The 27018-nt window shown below is 42.6% G+C and overlaps 3 protein-coding genes across 14 annotated transcripts in view; 1 reads left to right on the forward strand and 2 right to left on the reverse strand.

The window, feature by feature from the left end:
• kmt2e (lysine (K)-specific methyltransferase 2E) overlaps window positions 1-4907 on the reverse strand; it is a 37317-nt gene extending 32410 nt beyond the window's left edge. For 11 of the 12 annotated variants that reach the window (XM_034673218.1, XM_034673215.1, XM_034673210.1 and 8 more), the window contains exon 1: window positions 4534-4898. The gene's annotated coding sequence lies outside the window, so the exon portion shown is untranslated. Of the gene's footprint in view, window positions 1-4533 lie in introns of all 12 variants that reach the window. The other variant, XM_034673212.1, reaches the window with a different exon arrangement.
• Window positions 4908-10722: 5815 nt separating this feature from the next.
• ndufb2 (NADH:ubiquinone oxidoreductase subunit B2) lies at window positions 10723-12841 on the forward strand. Its single transcript, XM_034673315.1, has 4 exons — window positions 10723-10941; window positions 11105-11249; window positions 12532-12644; window positions 12736-12841. Exons 1-3 carry the CDS (start codon window positions 10856-10858, stop codon window positions 12604-12606), a joined length of 306 nt encoding a protein of 101 aa, XP_034529206.1. The 5' UTR covers window positions 10723-10855; the 3' UTR covers window positions 12607-12644; window positions 12736-12841.
• A 68-nt stretch (window positions 12842-12909) lies between these two features.
• kdm7aa (lysine (K)-specific demethylase 7Aa) overlaps window positions 12910-27018 on the reverse strand; it is a 31538-nt gene continuing 17429 nt past the window's right edge. The window contains exons 6-18 of the mRNA XM_034673313.1: window positions 26785-26971; window positions 26326-26488; window positions 23279-23366; window positions 23084-23190; window positions 21513-21604; window positions 21263-21349; window positions 20773-21024; window positions 20558-20682; window positions 19360-19505; window positions 19157-19251; window positions 18786-19006; window positions 18348-18697; window positions 12910-17085 (exon numbers count right to left, since the gene is read on the reverse strand). Of these exons, the coding sequence (XP_034529204.1) occupies window positions 16997-17085; window positions 18348-18697; window positions 18786-19006; window positions 19157-19251; window positions 19360-19505; window positions 20558-20682; window positions 20773-21024; window positions 21263-21349; window positions 21513-21604; window positions 23084-23190; window positions 23279-23366; window positions 26326-26488; window positions 26785-26971 (2002 nt within the window). The 3' untranslated portion in view covers window positions 12910-16996. The remainder of the gene's footprint in view (window positions 17086-18347; window positions 18698-18785; window positions 19007-19156; window positions 19252-19359; window positions 19506-20557; window positions 20683-20772; window positions 21025-21262; window positions 21350-21512; window positions 21605-23083; window positions 23191-23278; window positions 23367-26325; window positions 26489-26784; window positions 26972-27018) is intronic.

The following is a 27018-nucleotide window of genomic DNA, read 5'->3' on the forward strand; positions in this document are numbered from 1 at the left end:
TGTTAACAAGAGCAAGTGTTTCAGTATTTCAGCATCCTTTTTAAGCAGCTTGAAAATACAACATGTTGATTATGATTATGTTCATGCATGTGCTTCTTACTAATGTACAGAATGCAACCATCTAAAGTGTTCATGCTGGAGCAGGGGGGGGTCCATGATAGTCAACTTTACCTTGTTCATTATTATAATCTATCTGTTCTTTTGTTGTAAACAACACTGTGTGTCAGGTGAATTGGAAACCTGTGTGTTTGGTGTGTTAGCAGCAGGTTTCAGTTATGAATAACATATTTGGCCCATCTATGAGACTCATTATGGTGACAAATACAACAGCTGTTTTTCTAAAAAACGATAGTTCATGTAATGTGAACATTTTCAGAATGTACTTTTTTGCAGAGATGTGGCGTTCACGAACGAGTCAGTCTTTTGAACGGCTCTCTTAAGTGAACGATGAGAACCGAGCCGTTCATATGGGAGCCAGATTGCCCACGCTGCCTTCACGTGTCACCTGCGTGCCCCATGAGTCTGAGTTGTCACGCAGACTTCACATGAATGACCAATGCCATGTCCAAGTATGAGTTGTCCACAGCATGCTCCATGCACGTGAACGCGCCTATATACTCGCAGCTAATTTTTCATTTTAATTGCTAATAACTTTTTAATAACTGTTACTTTATGGCTCTTGTTTGCTTTATATATTTCTTTTGCACTGTCTACTTTGTTATTGTGACACTTGAATTTCCCCGTTGTGGGACGAGTAAAGGACTATCTTATCTTATCTTAACTAAGGGGAGGAGATTAGTCAGCGCCGCCAACTGGAGTGAAGACATTTATTTAATTTATTTAACATTTTACAGTTAAGTTGTTTTGCATGGATGTTAGTTTTTATAGTGCCACAAAGTTTTTTTTAGGTGAGGGAAAATTCAAAATAGTGATCTCACTGTTGAAGCATACAGCTATGGCACCTTCTTATGGAATGTTTACAATGCCAAATGAAATTATTAACAATACTTCAGAATAATTCCCACCAATAGAGAATATACAGTTGTGCTCATAAGTTTACATACCCTGGCAGAATTGATGGTTTCTTCGGTAGTTTCTGTTGTATTTATGATATAAAAAGAGTTAATACAGTTGTTTGATACAAATTTTGCTTCACCCAAACAATAACCATGAGTGGAAAAAAGGTTTTTCTCTTATCATTCATATTCTCTGAAAAATGGCCAAAAGAATCACAAATACTGCCAGGGTATGTAAACTTATGAGCACAACTGTATGTTGGTGGGATGTGTAAGTTTGAATTATTCTGATCCAAATCTTATCTTATAACTTCTACCAGTGATTGTTTCCTTGATAAAAACAAGTTACCCCTGGTTGACTTCTATAAAATAAATAAATATAACAATGAGCCAAGGGGTCAGTCTTTTGAACGGCTCTTCCTCAACATACAGTCCCCTTCAAAGAGCCATACATCCCATCTCTAGAACAAATTGGAGTTATCTATAGGTTAATATGTGAGGATTTTACAGGTCTAGCCCATTTGAGATCAAATTAGGCTGCATGTTTGACACCTCCTGACTTAAACAGTGGACAATGCAAACATGGTCACTGTGGTTTCAGGGAGGTGATGTGAAAACTACATTAGATATAGAAGAAGAAGAACGTACTTTTATTAATCCCCAGGGGGAAATTTTAATTTTTTCACTCGTGTTAATTTTCGGTCATGCTACACACGCACAGTTTTTGGTATATACTTACAATGCACACACATGCAGTGAACAAGCACTTAGGGAGAGATGTCAGAGTGAGGATGCTGCCATCAAGCAGCGCACCCCAAGCAGTTGGGGGTTCGGTGCCTTGCTAAAGGACACCTCGGCAGTGCCCAGGCAAGTGGATCAGCACCTCTCCAGCCACCAGTCCACTTGCAAAACTTTGCCCATACTGGGACTCGATTCCCAAGTCAAGTCCCTATGGACTGAGCTACTGCCGCCCCTTACCTATCATTTATTCTAACTGAAAGTTTTAGGAAGTATCCCTTAGAGTGGTTACAGTGCTTTACACATTTGAATTTTGTGAGTATATTTTTTATTTACAATATATTAGGATTTTTGCATTCTATTGGCCAGGTATAAAATATAATTTTTTACAGTTTTAGGTTGGTTGTACTACTGCCGCCCAGTAATATGTTAGGATTGTACAGGTCTAGCCCACTTGAGATCAAATTGGGCTGCATGTTTGACACCTCCTGACTTAAACAGTGGACAATGCAAACATGGTCACTGTGGTTTCAGGGAGGTGATGTGAAAACTACATTAGATGTATTATAACACATAGTGTGTGTGTGTGTCTTATTGTAGATAAATACAGCCAATGAGAGTATAGGACATTACTCCTTGTAGTAAAGTAGAGGATCGTGTCTAATTTTCGTCACATCAAATCCCATGTCCCCACATCATCAAACATTACAACACGAACACAAGCAGCAGCAGCAGCCGTGACGCATGTTTCGGGGTACTACTCTACTCGTTTGGGGGGGAAACGCCAAACAGCATCAGAGGCAGAAACCCGCAGTTAAAAACCGAGGCATTATTAGATTATTACACATGATGTTTGTGTGTGTAACATGTACTGAAATAAGATGTGTTGTGCAGTTGCTTCCCAGTGAGTATGTCGGCGCTGCAGTCAGTCCTGCCGGTAGGGGTGTGGAGGGCACAAACGTTGCTATTATGTTACCACAACACCCTGCTGCTGCTGCTGTCGCCATTTTCCAAGCGCTTTCCTCAGGACGGCGAGACAACCGTGTGGCCAGGGGAGCCTCGCCATGGGAGGAAAACCCCACAAGAAAGCATTCAATCAACCTCTTTCACACACCCTTCCTTAAGTATCACGCTGTCGGTACAGTCTCTGTGTTGTTGCCGTGAGGGTTTTGATGTGAATTCGTCGAAAAGGCAAAGACAGGAAGCTAACAGGCTAGCAATCATGGCCTCGCTAAGTGTTAGCAGAAGGGGGGAAATTCGACGCACGAAGCGACTTAAAGCAGAGTTTTTTCGACTTTAAAGCAAAGATGAGTGAAGTTTCAGTGGATATAATGATACATGAAGTGAACGGGTGTGCACAAGTAACAAATGCAGGCTAACAGCATAATGCGTAGTGTGTTTAAGCTAGGCGAGGAAGCTAACGAGTGGATTAATACTTCAGAGAGATTCTGGGAGATAACTAGTCCCAGCAAAAGTGTTAACATTCACATATAGGATTGTTAAACAGCCTATTGTGTGACTGTGAGTTACTTCAGCATGGTCAGTCGGAGATGGAGTTACAAACTGTAAAGGGAACATCCCCTCCCCCACGGTTACTGCATCTGAACCCATTACACCCTGCATCTAAATTAAGTGATCGTGGAGTGTACTTTAAAGTCCGATTATAGGGAAAATACCAATGCTTAGTTCCTTGTTGGACATGGGATCTATTTTTAACTACATCTGATCTCAGCTCCTTTCTTTTTAAGGGGCTCTGAAGCCTGTGAGATCACTACGCATTATAACCAGTGAGGTTTTTTAACATATGGTGCTGTTTGGGGATCTGTGAGGACAAAACATCCCTTTATTTAGTTTCCTCTGAAGAGTAGCAGCAGCAGCATTTCTGATATTCTTCTCATCATCTATTTCTCTGTGTGTGAGCAGGATGATAAAATCTACTTTACTGGATCTACTCTTTTTTTCTTTCTTTACAGTGTTTTTGTGTTCAGATGGAGCTGGCAGTGTGCTGACAGCAGCAGCAGTAGCAGAACCAGGGAACCTTAGCTTATGTAAAGTAAATTACCAGCTTTGAAATGGAGCGGGTAGCTTTATATTAGGAGGTCACATTATTTATACGAACACCGTGCGCAACACGGCCCGCAGTGTCACTGTGTCAAACACACAGAGTCCCTCTTGCTTCATGTTGAACCAGAGAACATGTAAAAGGATGTTTTTATGACTTGTTTTAAGGACAAGTTCAAAGCTGGCAGTCCTCTCTGTTGTTGCCTGGACGCTTTGACTGCACATTAATCTAATTGCAGCACTAATTTCACACTGCACAACACCTCGTTCGCCTTTTTTTGTGCCCCCGATATCACAACTTGTTAAATATAGGCATTATGTACACCATAGCCTTGTGTTAGAACTCTTTTTTTGCCTCACAATCAACAAAAAGTCAGGGCTCTGCTCGATCAGTCAAGCTAATTCGAGCTAGTAGCATGCGCTAGCTAGCATCGCTCTCTTGGCCAACCTGTCACTTCCATTAGAAATTACGTCATCTAGTTAGCTATTTTCAAGTCTTCAGTGGAGCACAACAAAAACAAACATATAATGCATATATAAACATTGAACTAACAGTGCTGGTGATCAAGCTAGCTAGGCTAACCTCAGCTGATACCCACAACTACGTTAGCCAGCATCACCATGATGAGCCTAGCCAGCTAACTAAAGCCAACAATAGCCTTCTTCCAGGTCGGATTTGTGCTCACCAAACCACCTCCTCTGAATGAAAGTTACTCACCGCTTTATGTCCACTCTGGAGGATCTGAAGAGCGAATTCGGGGACCTGGGTGAGACCCCCGTCGCTTTCCACACAGCTTCCACAACCAAAACAATACTTCTGTCCACACACTGCGGATCCTAGCAAAGCTTTAAAATGTTTGTATTTGAACGCGTCCTGGAAGCAGTATTCTCTCGGTGGAAATATCTGTCCTCTTGTTCTACGCGGGAGCCCGAATTTGACTCCAAATTAATAGGTAACCGTTAAAACTGTGCCCTTATCAACGGCGACTTTTAGAAATTAGATCCCCTCAAACAGTCTCTTTTCCCTTTGCAAAAATGGCGGCCCTGCCAGGACTGCCGAGACTCCGCCTCCCCCACGAGCCCCCCTCCCTCCCCATCACTAAACCTTGGGCTCCGCCTCCACATCCTGCGGGGCTTCCCTCCCGACTTCACAGGGGCAGCGCGGCCCCGAGATCTGTGCGCGTTCACGAGTGTGATTCTTTCTAGTCTGCTATTTCTGTCGTCGACGCTTCGGACTTAACTCGTGCTGCACTCTTTGGACTACATCACAGAGCTAATGTAGAAGACACTGCTTCTTAAATCAGTCAAATAACTTCCTGATGATCTGCTTGTTCAGAATTTTAACCTATTATTAAATAAATAGCACAGGAAATAGCGCTAATGGTGGAAGATTCTTACATTGATGTTACTTTCAATATGGAAGTGAAGTCAGCTGTGAAAGAATTTAATCAGTAGGCTATTTTTATACTTATTTTTCTCTTCCTGCTTCCTCCTTTTCATGACAGAGTTTAAAGGTTATGATAAAATCTCTCTCTTTTGCCCAAAAATAAAACAACAAAGCACCAGTATGTCATCCCTTCAGGGTGGTCAAGACCCCTCTGCTTCACGTCGGGGTCTTGTCTCACCCTGTCAGGATTCTTTTTCCCATAACAACCTGCTTACCATACGTTACCCCTCCTTATCCTTGGGGTCAATTGGACCCCATTCAATGTTTAACATCTCTAAATTAAGTAAGGGATAATGTATGGTTAGCAGCCCTTAAAGGTTATGATAAAATCTCTCTCTTTTGCCGAAAAATAAAACAACAAAGCACCTGTATGTTATCCCTTCAGGGTGGTCAAGACCCCTCTGCTTCTCGTCGGTGTCTTGTCTCACCCTGTCGGGATTCTTTTTCCCATAACAACCTGCTAACCATACATTATCCCTTATTTATCCTTGGGGTCAATTGGACCCCATTCAATGTTTTTAACGTCACTAAATCAAGTAAGGGATAATGTATGGTTAGCACCCCTTCAGGGTGAGACAAGACCCCTTCACTTCACGTCGGCGTCTTGTCTCACCCTGTCGGGATTCTTTTTCCCATAACAACCTGCTAACCATACATTATTCCTTATTTATTCTTGGGGTCAATTGGACCCCATTCAATGTTTAACATCTCTAAATCAAGTAAGGGATAATGTATGGTCAGGACCTCTGAAGGGATTCTTTTTCCCATAACAACCTGCTAACCATACATTATCGCTTACTTATCCTTTGGCTCAATTGGACCCCATTCAATGTTTAACATCTCTAAATTAAGTAAGGGATAATGTATGGTTAGCACCCCTTCAGGGTTAGGATAAAATCACTCTTTTTCCCAAAAATAAAACAACAAAGCACCTGTATGTTATCCCTTCAGGGTGGTCAAGACCCCTCCGCTTCCCATCGGTGTCTTGTCTCATCCTGTCGGGATTCTTTTTCCCATAACAACCTGCTAACCATACATTATCCCTTACTTATCCTTGGGGTCAATTGGACCCCATTCAATGTTTAACATCTCTAAATCAAGTAAGGGATAATGTATGGTTAGCAGCCCTTTTGGGTGAGACAAGACCCCTCCGCTTCCCGTCGGTGTCTTGTCTCACCCTGTCGGGATTCTTTTTCCCATAACAACCTGCTAACCATACATTATCCCTTACTTATCCTTGGGGTCAATTGGACCCCATTCAATGTTTAACGTTTCTAAATTAAGTAAGGGATAATCTATGATTAGCACCCCTACCTGTTGGGATCTTTTTCCCATAACAACCTGCTAACCATACATTATCCCGCTTATTACCCGGCCACTAACTTAAAATACAAACACGTCAAAAACATTGATTACAATATTATTTTACTGATTTAAAATGATTTATGTTTACAGTTTTAAATAAATTATCCCAGTAATTCTATGGTGATGGATTCTTATCTGCCTATTAAATGTGACAGAACTCTTTTCAGTGGATTGTTTTGACATGAATGCATGCGATCAGTTTGACTCTGGTGTTGCTCGTGTTAGTGAATGTTAATAACCGCTGTCAAGGGGTTTTGACCAAATAGAATCAAGCTTCTTACACAACCAGAAGATCTGTAAGAAAGCAAGGTAATAATGACTAACATCATTTTTTTGGATTCATATTTCATGACTTTTCATAATTTAATGGGGACAACTGGGAAAACGTAAACTTAAAATGTTGATATGTTCCAATTTCCAGTAAAAAATAAAGAAACGCATCTGTGTTATTTGGGGTCAATTTGACCCCAGGCTGTTGTATCTGTCTATAACCTAAGAAATAACATTTTACACACATTTGATTTGGTTGTTTTGGATGATAATTAGGTCATAACCAAGGACACTTCCGCATGTGACTGCAGGAGCTGGGATCAAACCGCCAACCTTTAGATTGTGATATAATATTTCCAGCCATCATGTCTCTGAAGACATTCAATGATGTGTCCTGTGTCATACGTTTTAATAGCATAGAAACAAGGCAGGGCCGATGAAAGCATGACTAACTCAGAGCAGTTTGACAAATAAAGTCCTTCTGAAGGCTTTAAATTGTGTTTATGCTTCAAATATATTTTATTTAAAGGGATATTTAGGTAGTCAACAAAGAAACATAAAGTACCTGACACATAAACCTGGGTAACAATCGGTTTCTGGAGGTTTAAATTGCTGGGGTCAAATTGACCCCAAGGATAAAAGATGTTGGTACATTTGAGGGTAACAGGAGGGTTAAAGTAAATCACCCCATATGTGACTAATAGGAGTTTGGTATATTTTTTGGATGGAATACCTTATAAAGAGGTAGTTTTTCTTAAGTGATATAATAATCTTCATGACTTAAACGAGCACAAAATCAAATGTGACTATTAAGGAACAATATCCTCCATATAAGCACTGGCATGGGAGAAAAGGAGCACCTAAATCCGCCACACAACACAGTAGGAGGCAACTAAGCTGTTATGTAACCCCTTACACAAGAGGAGCGCTCTGTATAGCCTCCTGAACTGATGTCAGGAGAGAGTATCCTTCAGTGCACTGACCACAGGAGATACTCACAGAGCTGCGACATTTATTCACAGTTATAAATTATAGAAATCCGGCCTCCATGCTCTGCGTGTTTACAATTATGCATAATCTAAAAGCTGAGATGGATTATATTATATTCAGGAAGCATAATAAATCACTTCTTGGACTCGCTTCCAATTAACTTGTTTTTTTTAAGTCTTATTATTGAATTATTGCCCCTTCATCATCACAAAGAAGTTTATTCAATGCATTTGATTAATTTTAAAAACAACCTGACTTGTTTGTTTGATCATAGAACATGTTGGACCAATAAAAACATGAAATCAGCAGCTTCCTTTAGATTGTTTTTGTGTTGTTACATCAGTTACTGTCACCTCCTGCAGATATCAGTGAGTAGAAATCCCTTTGACATCATATGTTGGGGGAGAGGATGTTCTCATCGTTTCCATCTATTGACCCTCCCCCACCCTAAACCGCATCCTCCCGCGCATGCGCACTCGTACAGGACCTCTGCAAATGCTGGTGCACGGGCATGCAGGTTGTTAGAGATAAACTTAGGAGAGGACGGATGTGGTAGTGAGGCCGATCGAGCCCCCTTTTAAAAACGGGAATCTGTGAACGGCTGTCGAGGATTTGGTGTCCAAAGATGTAACTGTCGATTTTTCGGAACATATCCATGGCCGTTGTTCCCTTTGCATTTTGATCTGAGGATTATCTTGACCTATTTAAAAATGACTATAACGGCGTTTAGAATGCTTAAGGTGATAATGTATGTAAAATAAATGGCCGAATTTGGGTTATTTTGGACATTAGGTTGCGATGACATCATGCAGTTGGTGTTCAGTGGGCGGGCTCTGAGCTGAGAGGGGAGAGGGGCGCAACCGGAGAGCGACCAGGCGCCATTAGGTAACAACGTAACGGGTGTCCCCTTGCTCTGAAGAGGCCCTGCTGTGGGTGAAACCTCGGGGGTGAAGAAGACATGTTAGATTTTGAAGTGCACACTCGTGTTTTTTAACCCTGGTGTTCAAAAAATCCACTTCTTCTTCGTCGAATGTAGCCGCTCGTAGCCGTTGGCTGGAAAACAAGATGGCGTCGAGGATTCTTTCCTCCTCGTGCACGCTCTCAGAGCAGTTATGGGCGGCGGCGCCGTGCGCGCTCCCGCCTCTGTTATGATTTCCTGTGTTCACATCCTGAGACGTTCACGGTGTTTTTAATTCACAAACACACGGAGTGCTGGGCGAGACCACACTGTTAGGATTCGATACAGATTACTTTAAGGCAATTTATTCGATACCCAATACTTTAAGTGATTTATTATTTTTTAAATAAAATGCAACCCTTGAAAGACAAGTCCCATGATAAATACTGTTAATTTAAAAACTTTAAAATGCAAATCCTTTGCTGGCCTTTTTTAAACAATGAAATGAATTTAGAAAAACTCATAAATAATAACTAATCTACATCCTCTTTTTAAATTCTCTGAGTGGAAAGCATAAAACAGCCTCTTCACCATGACAGCTGTTAAAATGACACTGTGATCATGAGGTCTCTGAATTTGTCAGTACAAAACTTTGGAGTAAGTTACCCTAAAAGAATCAGAAATGATAAATGTGCTTTTATTTCACATTTATTAATTAGTATTGATATTTTATTAGAGTAATCCATACTCAAATGAGTAACTATTGATATATCGATACAACAGAATTGATACCCCCCACCACTAAAACACAGCTGCAGACTGAGACTGCTGTAGCTGTGTGTCCCTCATGTGTCTCTCATGTGTCTCTCATGTGTCTGCTGTGGTGTTGAAGCTCTACTAACAAACAAACCACATATTTGTCATAAAAATGAGCCGCAGTCTTTTCACAGAAACCCTAACCGAGTCCTTATTTTGTGTTTACTTTTTTGCCAAGTTACACAAGCACCTAATTCTCCACAATCACAAAACCATTTTGTTGAAGATAACCTTGTTCAAATGATATGTACAATGTCAACACAACACAATACATCCTATAGAGAGGTGTTGTCAGGCTTTGTTAAGCCTTTGACCCCATCTAGTGGATAAACCTGTTAGAATGTCATGAAGTGTTTTTCCACTTTCAAATAGATTTATTGAATGTAACTTTTCAGCCTGAAACCCCCGTCATATAGGTGTCAAAGACTCACAACCTCCACTGTCCCTAAAAGTGATTTAATGTGGCTTCATTTAGTTGGTCTGGAGAAAATGACCCTACCTATATGAGCATGTGTCTGTGTTTCCTGTGCCTTTATGAATTAACCTGCTGCTACTGATGCTTTTGATATTTAACTGTTCACAAACCCTCAACTTAGGAGTCATCTGACAAAAAGAAAGGCAGAAAACTCTTTACATTTTCTATTTTCAAGGTTTTATTTCAAGCTTAGCATCTACTTTTGTCGATATCTTTTACTATAACGAGTAAAATCTACTATTTTTAGATAACTTTTAAAAGAAAACATTCTGGAAGACATCTCATGACACCCCAGGGGGTCCTGACCCATACTTGTGAACCCCTGTTTTAAACATATGCCAACTATAACTAATTTTACAAAGTTTTGTTCCTGATTTTGTTTATTGAATTACAATTTAATAAAATATGTAACAATTCAGATACATGTTCTCACTATTAGGTTTTTGTTTGTATATGTTGCCTAAATTCCCTAAATTCAGTCTTTTTAATGGATTAATGCTAAAAAATAAGAAGCCTTAAAGACTCAAAGTTATCAATGAGTAAGAGTCATGTCCTCAGTGGACCACAAGGGGGCGCTGTGTCGTACATGTAAATTTTTCACCCAGCCAATCAGAACAAAGGAACAAGGAAGTCGTCACACTCTGTCCAATCACAGCAGCCCATATTGAGAGGTCCTTTATTGATGCTGGAGAAGGTGACTCTTCGGCGAACAGAGCTCTCTGCACGACAGATAAACACATAAACCCCAAAAGAAGACTGTTGTTGACGGAATAAACAACATGTCTTCTTTTGGAAGGGCCATGGGGATCCTCCGAGCGGGGAGCCGGATCATTAAAGGAGGACCTCAAAGAATCACGAGCAGAAAGTGAGTGTGCTAAACACGTTAGCATGTTAGCTAAACAGACAGCTGATGTTAAAGCTTCTATTTTTAAAGATGTAGATTAATATTCACTACATGTCTGTTATTTCCACACACTGTGACACTGATCAGAATATGAACTCGTGTTGTATCTGTATATTTATCTCAGTGGCAGCGGAGGACCTCACATCGAGCCTCAGTACCGAGCCTACCCTCAAGTCACCAAGAACCAGAAGTTCCAGTCTGAGCTCATCAGCGGGGCCATGTGGTTCTGGATCCTCTGGCACTGCTGGCACGACCCTGATGCAGTTCTGGTGAGTCCTACAGACACCACTGAGTCTAATTCACAGAGCTGCGGAGCTGGGGTTTATAAATACATATAGACTATGGAGTGAGTCCAGAGGGTGTGAAGTCACATACAGGACTTCACTATTGAAATAACTATATTTCATTTTCAGACTTTATCATAGGTAGGATTTTATATCTTTGATCTTTTTTGATTGGTTTAGCCTTTTTTTAATCTTTTGCTGTGTTATTATTATTTTTTATTTTATTTGTATTCTTATGTTTGTTACTTTGTTTTATTATCTGTTGGTGGTTTAAAGCCTTTTTATATTGTCCCATTTTTTATGTTTGTTTGCTGTTTTTTTTAAATTTAATTTTACATGTTTTTCTATTATTTCTTTATTTGTTTAAAAAAAAAAAATCATTCATTTTTATAATTATTATCTATTCATTTGTTTTACAATTTTATCTTTATTTTTTTTCTTCTCCTTACAATGTTTTTTTTTTTAAAATATATTGTATTGTTTCTCACATAACTTATTTTCTCTCATTTTAAACCCTGTTTTGAAAAGTGCTTTATAAATAAGGTTTATTATTATCATCATATATCCTTTGACATTCAGGTATAATGACAGGAAAACCAGAGTTTTAACCCACTCAACATCGTATACATTAAATTCCATGTTGTATTTACATTGCTAAACATGCCTGCAGTAAATAAGACAACAGTTTTTAGTTGGTAAGTTTGTTGTCTGATTTGTATTTAATGCTAGAGAAGCTAAGTTATAAACAGAAGCTGTTATTTTAGATTAATTCTGCTTTAGAAACAAGAGGAGAGGACGAGAACGGAAATGTGGTCAAATGTTTGATTTATAAAAACACGGGAGCTCTTAAACTGTGGATTATTTTGTCTCTCCTGACTTAAGTGAACTAAATCTTCATCGCTAAGTGAGACGCTGAATAAGAGAGTAAACTCAGCATGACTTCCAACAGATCAAACAATCTGAACCAGTTGTGACTGTCTGGAAATAAATGATGGTTCTTTGTTGGGTTGCAGGAAAACGTACTATTGTGTGTTAAGTTCTGTTAATGTCACTCTTGGCGAGTGTTAAAAATGAGCCTTTAGGGACATTTAGAGTTTCCTATGAGAGGACTGAAGTCTGCAGTGATCTCAGTGGTCAGTAGGATCAGATAATCCCAGTTATCATACAGCTGTTGAGATGTGTAACGTGGCTTTACTTTAGTCATACAGCGGTGTGTCTGAACATTAACTGATGTTTGATCTTTAATGATTCCTCCTCTCCTCTGTAGGGTCACTTCCCATGGCCAGACGCCTCTCAGTGGACGGACGAGGAGTTGGGAATTCCAGCTGATGATGAAGAATAAGGCGACTTCTTCAGTTTTTGGGGGAAAAATTGATGCTGGTAAGATTACTGATTGTGTGCTGTTTAACTTTTAAAGATGCTTGTGTTGTTTCTGTAACAGTAAACATTATCTTTGTTTCTTTGTTTGTAGATCACGGTGAGGGATTCAAGCTGCTGTGCAAGTCTTTGTGGAAGCCTTCAGGATGTCTGCGAGTCGTTGTTGTACATAGACGAATAAAATTATCTATTAAAGTGAAGCGTTTGTCTCTTTGTATAAAACAGTACAGGAAGCTGTGACAGGTTGAACTGGACAAAATACAAGTACCTCATTTCATTAGTTTTATTTACACGCAATTTTTGAAATGCAGAAACAAAATGCAATGCATCAACAGTGTCACAGTTAGCCAGTGTTTGTATACTTTAAATCTGGAAAGAAAACATCTCAAGAACCAACGCACGAAACACAAATGCTTAAAGAGCTGCATATCAAAGCAAAGAGGGACAGATCTGTAAGGATGAAAACGTACAGCTTCAAACAAACCCTGCCTGCGGGCCAGCTCTGAGAGTTCAGTGATTCAGCATGCAAAGAGTTTAAAGGTGGAAGTGTAGTGTAGGAAAAAAGGAAATCAGTCTGGTCAGGGGGGGACGTAGAACACCTCGTCAGGGCTGGATGATGATCACAGTCACTACAAGTCAACCTGAGCAAAGCTTTCACGCTGTCCTTAAAGCTACGTGGCAACAGTGTCGTTTACACGGGGGGTCAACTGAATGTGTGTAATACTGAGCTCAGTGTTAGGAAGCAAATTCAACAACAGAAGGTGTAAAAGTTCGCCAAAAAGGATGAAGACCAAGCCGGTGAAAACAACATCAGGAAGTGATTTCAGAGCGATGGAGGAAAAAAACAGCAAACCTCGGCGTCCTGGGAGCGGGAGGGTGAGAGCGTCCCGTCTGCGGCGTGACTGACGTGGCTGCTGGTTAATCGAAGGTTATGTCCATGGCATCATTCCCTGAGAGTGAAGAACTGCACACTCCGAGCAAAACACACACCTCACATCAGCACTGGGTTTTTTTTTTTTTTGAAATCTTAGAAAAAAGTCACTCATCCCCACATCAGTTCCTCAAACGTTCACGTCTTCTCAATACATCGACTACTTTGGATCGACCACAGTGGCTCAGAATACTTGTTTGTTTTTTGCTAAATGATAAGTGGCACAAGTCAGGAAACAAAGACCAGCAGCCTGTTGCACCAGGTGGGTGAAAGTTTAAACGTAGCCTAGTTTGAACGTACTCTCATTTAGGATGAGTTCACACTCTACTAACGTTTTGGGCGTTGCACCAGCTCAGATAGTTCCAACTTAATTCTTACACTTGGCTCCTAGTAGGTGTAAAGTCCGCCGTAGAGTACCGCGTTCTTTTGAAAGGTGGGATGATTTGGAGGATGTGGAGATAGAGGGTTCTCCCAGCTAGATTACTTCGGCAACGAGAGATTACATCCTTCGTAAAATATGATGAGCAAGATTTGCACTCTAGAATATTAATGTATGTTGTAGTTGATGATTCTACCACTAGATGTCACTGTTATTATAAACACTGTAGATTAAGGATTTAGGCCAGGGGTGTCAGACATACAGCCCGCAGACCAAAACTGGCTCACCAGAGGTTCCAATCCGGCTCGTGGGATACAAAGTGAAAAATTGCAGAGAAGACATTTACATCAATTTTTCAATAAAAGTAACTGCCATTTCAAATTTGTCCTCTGGGGGGCGCATTCCATCAAACTGAACGGCGCTCCAGGACTTTTTTTCTATGAGGAGGAAAAATGACATTTGTAGTTTGCATAATCTGGTTGAATTTCATAGACTTTTTAGAGCACTAAAATCCAACACTGAAGTTTATGTATATGTAGAAGCGGTGGATCCACTGTTTTTGGAAGGAGCCTAGGTTTCAGTCCTTAAAGAATATCATATTCGGCCCCACTATGAGACTCATCATGGCAAAAAAATTCAACAGCAGTTTTTGAAAAAAGAGAGTTCATTAAATGTGAACAATTTTAGAATGTTCTTGTACTTTTTTTGCGCCAAAACAAAAAGGGACAAATTTGGAGTTATTGTTATTTATAGGGTTATTATATTACGATTTTACTGGTCCGGCCCACTTGAGGTCAACTCAGGCTGTATGTGGCCCCTGAACTGACATGAGTTTGACGCCCCTGATTTAGACAATAGCTATCACCTTACTGTGACACTTTATCAAGATCTACCTTCTGTTGTTGTTCCCTGACAGTAACAGAAGTTTGTTTCAGCTGTTCCTCAGTTCAGAGACGATTAGGCACGAAAGATAACGAAGCATCAAAATTGGTGCTTTCCTCTGATTGGCTGAAGTTTAAACGTCAGATCTGCGACAATGTTTTGGTTAGTTTGGACGTTACGGTCTCAGGGTTGCAAAATTCTGGGAATTTTCAAAGTTGGAAACTTTTCATGGGAATTAATGACTAAATTGAAGGTTGGCTCTTAACAGGGAACTTAAATATAGCTGGGGAAAATATGTTTTAGCATAATCCTGACTAAAACAACCAGCTATTTAACTCAACATTCATGTTTTTGTTCTTTAATGATAGAATCGATTGTTCAATCAAATATTTAAAACTTCATAAAGTTCTACTTAGAAATAAATCTGTTTTACTTGTATTATTTTGGATGTCTGCTTATAACAAAAACATATTTATACCTGGATATGATACTTTTCCATTAAATTACCCTCAATTCCCAGTTAATTCCCATAAATTCCAATGGAAAGTTTCCAATTTGGAATATTTCCAAAATTCCCCAGCTTAACTTCCCATGGAAATTTACCAGAAACTGTCCACCCCTTTACAACCCTATACGGTCTACTCGTTAAGATGAACCTTATGTCTCCGTGGTACCACCAAACATCGACTCAACTTAGGTTACAGACTAATTAGTTTCAACGTGTGGCTCAGTGAGGACTTTACACCCTAACTTAGGACTCAACTTACACACAGCTGGTGCAACAGGCTGCAGGTTGTGGATGTGGAAGCTGACGACCTAACCTCGTTTCTATTCGCACATCGCCCAACGTCTCCGGCTACAGAGAGAAGAGGAAACCAGAACAGACGGGAATCAAAACACAGGGTCTATTCAACGTGTGTGTGTGTGTGTGTGTAGGGGGAGAGGGGGTGTGAGGGGTGTGACAGCAGAGAGGGTAAGAAAAGATGTGAAGGTAAACTGCTACTGAACAGAGGAAGATCACATTAACTCTAAAACATCCACATTTACAAAAAGGTATCTGTTAAAGATAAAAAAAACAAAGAAAGAGGAACCCTAGAAGAGGAACAAACTCTCAGAATAGCTGAGGTGGTAGGGTCAAAATATAATAAATCATTATCTCTGTCAATTAATAAATACATCATTCAGAATCCATAAAAATAACACGTTAAAAAAATCAACATCACAGATAAACGAGAATAAATTAAGCTGGAGTCGCGAGGACTCGTAATTCCTATTTCAAACAGAGAGGGAGCACTTTGGGCAACACGCTCCTCCAGGATCGACACAGTGCAGAGTTCTGAGCGTGTCGAGCACTGAGAGGTGAGTCTGTGGACGCACAGACAGACAGATGGAGGAGAGAGGGATGCTCCAGAGTGCTGCCTCTCACAGCCCGCTCCTCAAAGTCATTATTGCTGGTGTGATTGAGATAAAGGGAGAAGGATCAAGGGGGTCGAGCATGAGTGGAGAAAAAAGTACAAACAATAAGCACCATTTTGAAACATCAGTTCTCCTCCTTAGCACCTCGTTTTTTTTTTTAACCGCCCGCCGCTCGGGGTGCGACGGGGAAACACACACCCTGCTAAAGACACCGCTCCGTCTCACCTTCTCACCGGCTCCTCCGTCCTCGTCGGCTCAGCGCAAAAAGCCGTGAAGCAAGTGAAGGATTGTGGGGAGGTGGTGCGTTCAGCAGTGAGAGGAGAGGTTGGTGAATGTGATGCCGATGAAGCATTCATTCATTCTTTTTTTTTTCTGGGTTTGGTAGACCTCCTTTCTCTCCTTAGTCCGTTTAAAAAAAAATGCCCTCAGGAGCTTGACTCCAGCGTTCCCTGCAGCAGAACATTTCAGAACAAGCGTCTCGTCTCGAGCTCCTTGTTTTTGTTCTTAGTGTGCTTGTGGTGAAAATCGTGCGCTTGCTTATTTCTAATGGATACCCTGTCTCCTAAGCATGCACAGTGAGCGTGTTTTTGTTTGTCATGTTCAGTCTCATGGTCTCCAGGCAGTGTTCTGTTTTCGTTTCCTCCCTTCCTCTTCCTACAGCGCGCACGTGTCTGGAAACAGATACACAAAAAAGGTTTCCTCTTCTTCCCGTGTTGTTCTTTCTGCAGGTTGAGAAGGTTCGGAGCGTTACACAAAGACGTGACTGTGTCTGTTCAGCTTCAGGATCTTTCCCAGTCTCTGCTTGGCGGTGGCCATTCCTTTTTTGGGCCTCTTGCCTGAATGAAAACAAAAGAGAGAGCATGTGTTAATGAAACAAGCGCTGATTAATAATGAGAGAGAACCAAAACAGACCAGAGTGTTCAAGGTCTGCATGAGCTGCGGCTGATCACCTTCTCTTTTAACTTAACTTTCTAAAGCTCATATCTATATGAGCAAGATCAGTGTGTGACAGAGCTGATCTGAGGCAGACGAGAGACTCTGGAGCACTGAACAGATCCATGAGTATCCTGAGTATCACAAACACTGACCACATAAACTCTGTCCACTGACTTCTTTTACCTGGGCTGGTAGACTCGGCCACACTAATGTGAAAGAAACACTCACTGTGATTTATTTAACACATCCACATGAACTCGTCTTGATGATGATCTGCAGTTCTTACATAAATGTTACTCCAAGTTCTCAAAAACGTTCCAATTAAAGTCCTTTAATACTTTTTCTGATAGTGTTTTATATTCTATTACCCGGCTCTCTTACTCCTCTTCCGGCTGTGTAAGATGCTTGATTCTGATTGGTCAAAACTCCTTGATGACTGTTATTAACTTACACTAGCATGAGTAACACCAGAGACAAACTGATCACACGTCATGTCAAATCAATAGGTGCATTTCGACCAAGAGTTCCGGGGTCCTTTAGCCCCCAGAACTACTTTCCCCTGAACTAAAAGGTTCCTGTGCCCCCATTGTAGTCTGTGTTTAGACCGCGGGCTGAAGTCCCGGGTAGATTGTGCAAATCAGGCCAGTGACGTATGGAGAAAAAAAAAGTAACTGCACTACACCACCAGACCAGTAGAGGGCAGTAAAACAAAGACGAATGCCATTCATCACAGATGACACCATAGAAGCAGATGCTATATTTCGTCACAGATGGATTCACTGAATCAACACGAGAGGAGATAAGCGTGAGTAGCAAAGACGTTTCAACACGGCTTTAAAAAGCTGTGGCAGAGATCGGCCGGTGTTTTGGTTTAAACAGCGACCCTGTTAACTGGAGACTTTCAGCCGGATGCATCCCTCAGAAACGTCTTTAGACGATCATTAAATATCTGATGAGGATATTTTGAAATCTTAATAAAAACTAAACTAGTTTGCATTCCCAGGAACTCCCTTTGTGTTTCAACAGCTGTGTAAACTCCACAAACACTGACACGTTCAGCTGTAGGTCTCCAGTTTACAGGGTCACTTTTAAAACCGGAACCCCGGGAGAGACGCATTAACGGTGGGCTGAGAGAAAACTACTGTTAACGTGAGTGTCAAACCTTTGGTGGCCTGATTGCTGATGGGTGGGGGGTTGGGGGCGTGCCTCTTGGAGGGGTGCAGAGGTGGAGACATGGAGGGGTCACAGTACTGGTAATCTGCCTCAGGGCTGGGGAGCCCCTGATTGTCCCAGGCCTCGCTGCTGTTGCCCTGGCTGTCCATGGGGCTCTTATCCCCCTGCAGTCGGTGCTTCGGCGCCTCCCTCTGGTCCCGCGGCGAGCACTGGCCGGAGCCGGACCACCAGGACTCCTGGGACGAGGCTACCTTCTCGGGCTCAGAGGAGCACAGCAGACCAGCCATAGACAGCATCCCCTGAATGGCCTCTGCTGTGCTGGGTGAGGTAGGACGTTCTCTGTGGGGAGCACACAGGACAGATGATAAAGATGATGAAGATGAACAATGATCATGAGCTTTATTTCACAGCTCTTCTGCTCACTCACCGTTTGAGTGGTTTGTGTTTGTGCCTGAGTTTCTGGCCCGACTGGTCCAGCTCGATAGTGTGCCCTGAGCCTTTCTGCTGAGACGAGCTCCTCCTCTCCTCTTCGTCCTCATCTTCCTCCTGGGAACTCTCGGAATCCTCCCCAGAAGACGAAGACGACGACGATGATGACGATGATGACGACGACGATGATGATGACGACGATGAAGACGATGCTTTAGGCTACACGGACAAAGTGATGACACGATGAGAAAGGATGCAGCAGAGATCATAGCGTGAATTATTACAGAAAACTAACTTCATTCCAGAACTCTGAGATTATATCTGAGATTATTTCACTCTGAGGAAAGTGTTCAGTGCTCTAAGGTTTACCTCTGCGCGAGAGTCGCTGTCCGACTCCCCGTCTGACACACTTGAGTGTCCTGAGACTTCTTCCCTGAGTTCAGTCTTCATCCTCTCCAGACCCCCTGATGAACACAGGACACACAGCGTGAGCTTCAGGCGCTGACAGAGCACACAGCGACAGATTCAAGTGTTAAGTATGTTTAATATTTCAGCAGAAGCTGAAGACTTACTGAGGAGTATGGGTTTCTCCACCATGCTGTGCTGCTCTTGTGTCCGCTCAAACTTCACATCCACACAGCTCTTTGGTGGGTCGTGGCCGTCAGATGACTTCTCGCCCTCCGTCTTCACCGGGCTAATGGCTGGCTGCCGTAAATCTCTGAACACACACAAAAAGAAAGAAATATTTAGGATTGACAGAAAGTTTTCAGTTTTATTCATGTAAATCATCACAACTGGAGATTTATCTATTTTCATATCTTTATTAACGGGGACGAATGTTGCACCTTTCTGCCTTTAAATGAAGGGGGGTAATGTGACAACGTCTTCCTTCAGGTGCATTTCGACCAAGAGTTCCGGGGTCTTTTACCCTGAACTAAAAGGTTCCTGTGCCCCCATTGTTGTCTGTATTTCCCAGTGTTATGGTTTTTAAAGTTTAGATGGTGCTATATTTCATCACAGATGGGTTTCAACACGGCTTTAAAATCCTTTTGAACTCAAAAAGCCGTGGCAGAGATCGCCCGTTGTTTTGGTTTAAACAGCGACCCTGTTAACTGGAGACTTTCAGCCGGATGCATCCCTCAGAAACGTCTTTAGACGATCATTAAATATCTGATGAGGATATTTTGAAATCTTAATAAAAAACTAAACTAGTTTGCATTCCCAGGAACTCCCTCTGTGTTTCAACAGCTGTGTAAACTCCACAAACACTGACACGTTCAGCTGGAGGTCTCCAGTTTACAGGGTCACTTTTAAAACCGGAACACCGGGAGAGACGCATTCACGGTGGGCTGAGAGAAGACTACTGTTACAAGCTGCTAAATCAAGAGAATCACAGCTTCTTCTTTTGAAAAGTACACACACATACAAAAAAGATAGAACAAATAATAACTAATGAAAGAAAGAGAAATCAAGTGAATCACAGATGTGTGTGATGTTATTGTGGAAGGCGGGCGGAATAAAAACACTGCGCTTAATCTACCAATCAGATACGTTCAGCATTGGGGGCCCTGCCCCCCGAAAGTCCTGGGACCTTTGAAAAGTACTACCCCTGAACTAAATTTAGACCCTGGTTCCTCCGAAACATTGAAGTTCCTCCGTGCCTGACTTTTCTCACTTTGATAGAACTTTTCTTTAAGGTCGTCTCCATCATGCATCATGTTACAGATTTTGCTGTGCAGCGAGCTACATGCAGTGGTCCATCATCATCACCTGATAATCCTGCCGTTGACCAGCATGAGTCGCAGGTGGTTGTTGTCCAGAGACTCTGCAGCAGCTGCCGATGCAGTTGACACTTTGTTGAGCTTCCCGTGGACCTTGGCACAAAACGCTTCATCCTATAGGAGAAGAAACAGAGTCAATGAACACACGCTGTAAGAGCTTTACGGCATCGAGTGTCTACAGTCTATCCGCTCTGTGACGCTCACCTCCTCCAGCGGTCCCACCTCCAGCCGCTTCAGCACCTCCCTGGTGTGCCGCTCCAGGATGTCCAGGTTGGTGGGCAGTTTGGGGGCCTGTCGCTGCTGCTCCCTCAGCCTCCTGGCAGCCCTCCTCGCCCGACGAGCCTGGCACAGCCTCTCCAGAGTGGAGCGAGTGGCCGGGCAGCCGTTTGACCCGGACGCTACTGCGCACCCGCTTCCCTGAGATTTCACTGGCTTGCTACCGTTGGCTGGCTCCTCCTGTGGATGTGAGACAGCGAGGAGTTACATTTCATCCAAACAGGGTGACACGGTGTTGATTGTGTAGCTTCACGTGATGCAGAGAGACAGATCATGAAAATCCCATTTGGGGCATATCATCATTCACAGTATTTTAAGGAAGCATCCCTGTATCTGTTTAAACCTTCGTTCTCCTCAGAGCTGACACATTCATTCCTTTTCAAACTCTCCCTCCTCCTCTCTCCTTGTCCCTCCTTACCTCCAGGTAGCGGATTTCCTTGGTCAGCTCTTTAATGAGATGGTTGGGCCTGATATTGTCCGGTACCTCACTGCTGGGCAAGGTCACCTGCAAAGCAGCGACAAACCACATTCAGGCGGAGGACGAGAACAGAGAGACGTCTGTCGTTGTCCTCTGACACACATCCAGCAGATAAGGAGGAGTAACCGCCGTGTAACAAAACCATCCAAGCTGCAGAGACGACCGTGAGAACGCAGAAGCTCACACTCACCTCTCTTTTCAACCACGTCCTCAGTGCACCGGTTAAAGCCTTGACTCCCTCCACCAGATAGGTCGAAGGCGGACAGCTGTCCTCTCGTAGCTCTGAGATGGAAAGAAGGGACAAAAATTAGTAACAAAGTTTCCTCATCAGATGTTTAAACTCTGGCATTTCACTGACTTTGTGTCTTCTTCACAATTAACAAACTGCAGTTAACACAAAATGCAGCAGCAGCAAGGAGAGCACACATAACACCTGTTTTAAAATCTTTACATTGGTTAGTTTTTAAGGCACTGCATGGCCTTGCATCAGACTACATATCAGAGATGCTTTCAGTGTATAAACCAGGAAGGTCTGTCAGATCCTCCAGCTCCTCTCTTTTAGCTGTTACTCAGAGGAGAACAAAAACATTTGGTGACACTGCTTTCAGCCACTACACTCAGAGGCGATGGAGCAGCCTGCCGGAGGATCTAAGAGGAGCTGGAGATATTTAGATGTGTAAACGGGATATTTATTCAGTGTAATTATTATTCATTCGGATAATGTCCTCTGCACACTGCGCTGAAGGGAGTAATCCACGTGGACGCTATCAGTCCCCATTTAATCATTTTGGAAGGTTGCCATCAGTGATTATCTCATCATCCTGGGAGGCTAAACTTGATTGAACTATTCATAAAGCATCATAACCTTCTGTAAACTGGTCAAAGTAGGAGCTGGTTACACACATTTCCACACGTCCATCATCAGTGGAGAAACGTTTAAGTTCTCCTGATGTTTTTGAGCATTCGGGTCCGACTGTTTTCTCCGTGCCGCTGTCAATCAGTAAACGTGACGTGTGGCGTTTGGGTAACACTCAAAAAAATCTGCTGCTTCACTGTCCGGTCATGAACGAGTGTTGGTATGTAAAAGTGTAGACTCTGAATCTAAGATTAGTCCACTTTTTCACGTGCAGTTTAAAGGGTAAAACCCTCAGCTTAACTTATGAGCAATATGGTTATTTATATTTAGTATGTTTACCGCCGGACATTTTGGCCGATGATATCTCTACATGCCGGACAACTGCACATGAAGCTGGTTTCAACACACCTTAAAAATGAAGAAGGATGACTTTGTTTACAAAGAAATATGAGAGAAAAAATATATATTGCAACTGTCCATATCTGAGAATTGAAATGAAATAATAGTTTTTTAAATTTTGAGTTCAACACAGTTTTCTTGAAAAACTTTATAGAATCTTGAGTGAATCGTATCGTGAACCAAAAATCAGGATTCAAATCTAATCGTAAGTTGAGTGTATCCTTACATCCTTACAGTACAGGAAACATCAATCTGTCACTGATGGTCTTGTTTAGTTTCGTAGGTCACGTAGAGTCATCTGTATTCATTTTGCTTGGTTTCATAATCATCAAAAACTCCTCACAGGAGCTTCAAACTGTAAACACTGAACTGACGCTCCCTTCAGCTATCATCCTCTCACACTCATCCTGCTGTCTGCTTTGTCTTCTAACAGCTCTGATGTATAAAACCTTATAATATGACACCCTCTAGTCTTTGTTGTTTGTACGTACTGACGCTGAAGTTACCTTTGAGCGTTTCCAGGAGGTTCTTGGCCACATACCAACAGATGGCCTCGAAGTACGGAAACTTAAAGAGGTCTGGAGTTTTCAGACGACGCTCCATCTCGTAACACCTGCATGATTTAAAAACAACAAATCCATTAGCTTGAGTCGAGTCTGAATGACCTTTCAATAAAGAACTGTTTAATTCAAGCTGTTTACCTGAGCTGCATGCCAATATTGAGGTTGTGAAGGAAGTTCCCTCCAAATGCCATGCAATCCTGAGAGGTGAGAACAGCATGGATCCAGCCTGTAGGGGGCACCAGAGCACAGGCATTTACACAACTCATCCACAGTCCAACTTTAACAACAACAACAACAACATGCTTAGAGAGGGCAGCAACGTCACCACTTAATGCTAAACACTCCTGATGTTTGGCTCAGAGGGACGAACATGAGTATTGGTAGATGTTTTCACAAACAGCCCACATGTTTACGACTGAAACCCGCTTCTTCTTATCGTCCCAGAATCAGGCTTAGAGAGGAGGATTAGGTTGTCTGTTTGGATGCTGTGTTCCCGCTCGGATAAACACAGCTCTTCACACCAAAGAAAGTTGAGAGAAAGCAGAGTCTGGGGGGGTTGGTGTAAGTCTGACAGACAGGCCTGATAATGCCCTGCTTGACCGACCCACTGAGCTCTCTGACCCCCACTTAATTCCCACCTCTCCACACCCTCTCTCCTTCTCCTTCACAATGCTGCTGCAGCCTGCTGAGACGGCACGGCTCTGAGGCTGAGTGAGGACGTCCAGAGCTGAGCTCGGCTGTGTGGATGCAAAAGGAGCTTAAAAAGTCGACTGTGAGAGCGATGAAGGGATGACTGAAGACATTAGAGGGAAAGCATTTCACAGTCACTGATACTAATACAAGTTCTGACTGCACTGCGAGCCGAAGGAATGCGGCATTGCTGAGTCACGTGCAGGAGTGTTGTTACTGTCTCTGTATTATATAAGAGTGCTGTTCCTCTTCACTTTTCCATCCTAATTATGATCATTAAGAAACCTTTGGGTTGCTGCTCAGGAGGAAACTCCCTCTCTGTTATTTTCCTTTGGCAGTGACACAGGACCTTGAACAGGCCTGTATTTTCCTGGCAGCAGTGAAGACAAACAAATCCAAACAACAGCTCAGCTGGTTGGATGTAGAAGAGTTAGTCAGACAGCTACAATGATATAACATTAGTGTGACAGGTAGCTCTGTGTGGGATATGGACTGTGCTCAGAAACCACAGAGTAGGTGATTATGCTGAATTCAAAGGCTTCATCCACACTGATGTAGAACAAAACACTGTTTCCACGTGAACACGCACAGTCCAGTGTGTTTTTATGTTCTCAAACCCTGAGAGTGGCTTTTAAAAAAGGTGCTGCTGACACTGTTTAACTGTCAGTCTTCAGGAGGGATTTCAACGTGCACCGGAGGGGACTAACACAGGACTTCCACCAGATCCGTGTCCGGTCCATCTCCGATCCGCTGCGGTCCGGCTCCCTCATCCGTCAACACCCACCAGTTGCGTTTTCAGAACGCAGCATGGAGCCAAACCACCGGACATCTGGAGTCATGTGACTGAGGTTTTCCTGCGGCAAATACTGAATGAAGGATACTCCTCTTCCTCTCCTCATCCATGTTGTCTTTCTGGTCCTCTGAAAACCTCTGACTTGATGACTCCAGGCCTGGCACCGCTCAAAATGACATTTTGTTGTCATAGTTAAGTGAAATACGATCTGGTGATAACACAGAGTGTTTTATTCTGAAAATTAACCGGATGTTTTCATTTTGTTTTGGTGCCTGACTTCCTGTCCCGCTCCATCTGCTCTGTTGAGATTGATGCCTCGTGCTCCGGCATCCGGCTAAAATAGAAGTCTTGCGTATCTGATCCCAAGGGCTCTGACCTGCCGGATCAGAGACGCAGAGACGCAGCCGGATCCAGTGGGAGTTAACACACTGACTAGAATAGAAACCTATCAGATCCGGTGCCTTGACGGATCAGAGTCACGGATCTGGTGGAATCTGGCCGTAAACCTTGGGTCCCAGTAGTCTCCACGTTGACTTAATTTAGTGTTCACTTTCAGGAACACTTTCATTAAGCCGTCAGTTCTCACAAAGAGATCTCTGCTCTCACATTTTTACCAGCTTTGCTCTTTTTTTGTAATATCTCCTGCAACCAACCATCGTACTACTCAGCCCCATGTTTACAACAACAGCATGTGCCTGCATGATTCACACACGGTCATGTGATCTGTGTGTTTGGGCATGTGGTGTAAACACAGATTTTTTTGTTGTGGAACAATCCTATGTTTGCAGACGTGCCATTTAAGAAAAATGTGTTCCGGCTCGTGCGATCTTGGAACACGTCTGCAATCATCAGAACGGATATAAGACTCTGGGAACACACGCCACATTTGAAGTGACTCAGGTGGAAGCAAGCGAAGACTTCCTTTTCCAAGCTGTGTTTACATCTGCAACTTCTACACATGTTTTCATGTCCGCCTTCTCGTGATTAGTGTCTGTTCATCTGTTTTAATTACAGGTAGGTCTCAGTGCAACAGACACACTGACGCTTCAGTCTGGATTCTAACTTCTGACGGGCTTTTGCAACACAGCTTCGAGCAGATTAGTCTCAAGTTGATGCTTTCACATAGAATGGTTTGCTAGCTGAACTTGAGGAAGAAGACATTTGTTCATAGAGATAAATATAGTTGTCTGATAACTGCCAATAAGAGTTGGGATATGATTTCAGTGGTGTGCATCACTCCTGCTTTTGCTCTCCATATTCACTGATTTTCCTGCTGACACCAAGACGTGCTGATAAGATATTGGTCAGAGAAGTGTGTGGTTAGTTTTCTGTTAAAAGAGTGTAATCAAAAAGGAGTCCAGAAGCAACAACCAACCAAAACGTCTTGGTGTCAGCAGGGAAAACAGTCAGTATGGAGAGCAAAAGCAGGAGGAATGCTTTTGCTCTCCATATGGACCTATTTTCCTGCTGACACCAAGGCATGCTGGAAAGATATTGGTTGGAGAAGTGTTTGGTTTGTTTTCTGCAATCAAAAACGCCTCCTGAAGCAACAACCAATCAAATCTTTACATCATGTAAAGCAGCTCCAGGCGGATGTGTAGCTGGAACAAACATCCAGATCATGAGTCTTCTAGTTCAGGTTTCTGGACAGGTATTTGCTGACCGACACTCAAAGCACTTCACAAAATCAAAAACCACTGACCTGTAGGGATGAGCAGTGTGGTTCCTTTGGGCACGACACACTTGTAGCACTTGTCCACTTTATCCCCAAAGAACACTTCGCTCTGATTGGGCGAGGAGCTCCATGCCTCATATAGTGCAAGGTTGGCGGGAGTGGGTTTGATCAAGTAGAAGATCTTCTCACCCTGCAAGGCACACGAGTAGGAGTTTTGATGAAACAGTCAGAGCCCTTTGGTGACACATGGATTTGGAAATGGCAGCCGTGGTAACGCTGCTGTTGTCAACGCCCACAAACACACTGAAGTAAATGTCACTGCGACCACAACAGGGATGCCCCTGGAGCTGATTAATGAGAGAGTGTGATTGAAGAGCATGTAACCTTTAAGTAAATGTGACAGCCTGTCATTAAAGACTTCTGTATCTGAACTCTTATCTTTAGGCAGCATGGTTAACCACAGATCAGAGGTGTCTCAGTTCTTACCCAGAGAACATGGTACCAGACGGAGGTGCCTCCAAAGTCTATGTGGAAGTCTGTGTAGCTGTCCTTGACCCCCATGAGGCAGTACTTCTGGACAAAGGGTTTGGGGAAGAAGGAGTCGTCGGGCCAGTAGTTCTCCACCCAGGACATCTTCTGAGCCACATCAGGAACCTCCACCAGCTTTGACATCCTGAGCAAGCGCAGAGCAACAAAAAGGGGTTAAAACTTAGAGAACAA

The sequence above is a fragment of the Notolabrus celidotus genome, chromosome 21 (genome assembly GCF_009762535.1).
Source record: "Notolabrus celidotus isolate fNotCel1 chromosome 21, fNotCel1.pri, whole genome shotgun sequence".
Classification (NCBI taxonomy): domain Eukaryota; kingdom Metazoa; phylum Chordata; class Actinopteri; order Labriformes; family Labridae; genus Notolabrus; species Notolabrus celidotus.

Coding starts and splice junctions, on each gene's coding strand:
- ndufb2 (XM_034673315.1), top strand. CDS start 10,856: ATGTCTTCTTTTGGAAGGGCCATGGGGATCCTCCGAGCGGGGAGCCGG. Junction 10,942..11,104: donor CAAAGAATCACGAGCAGAAA/GTGAGTGTGCTA, acceptor TATTTATCTCAG/TGGCAGCGGAGGACCTCACA. Junction 11,250..12,531: donor ACGACCCTGATGCAGTTCTG/GTGAGTCCTACA, acceptor TCTCCTCTGTAG/GGTCACTTCCCATGGCCAGA.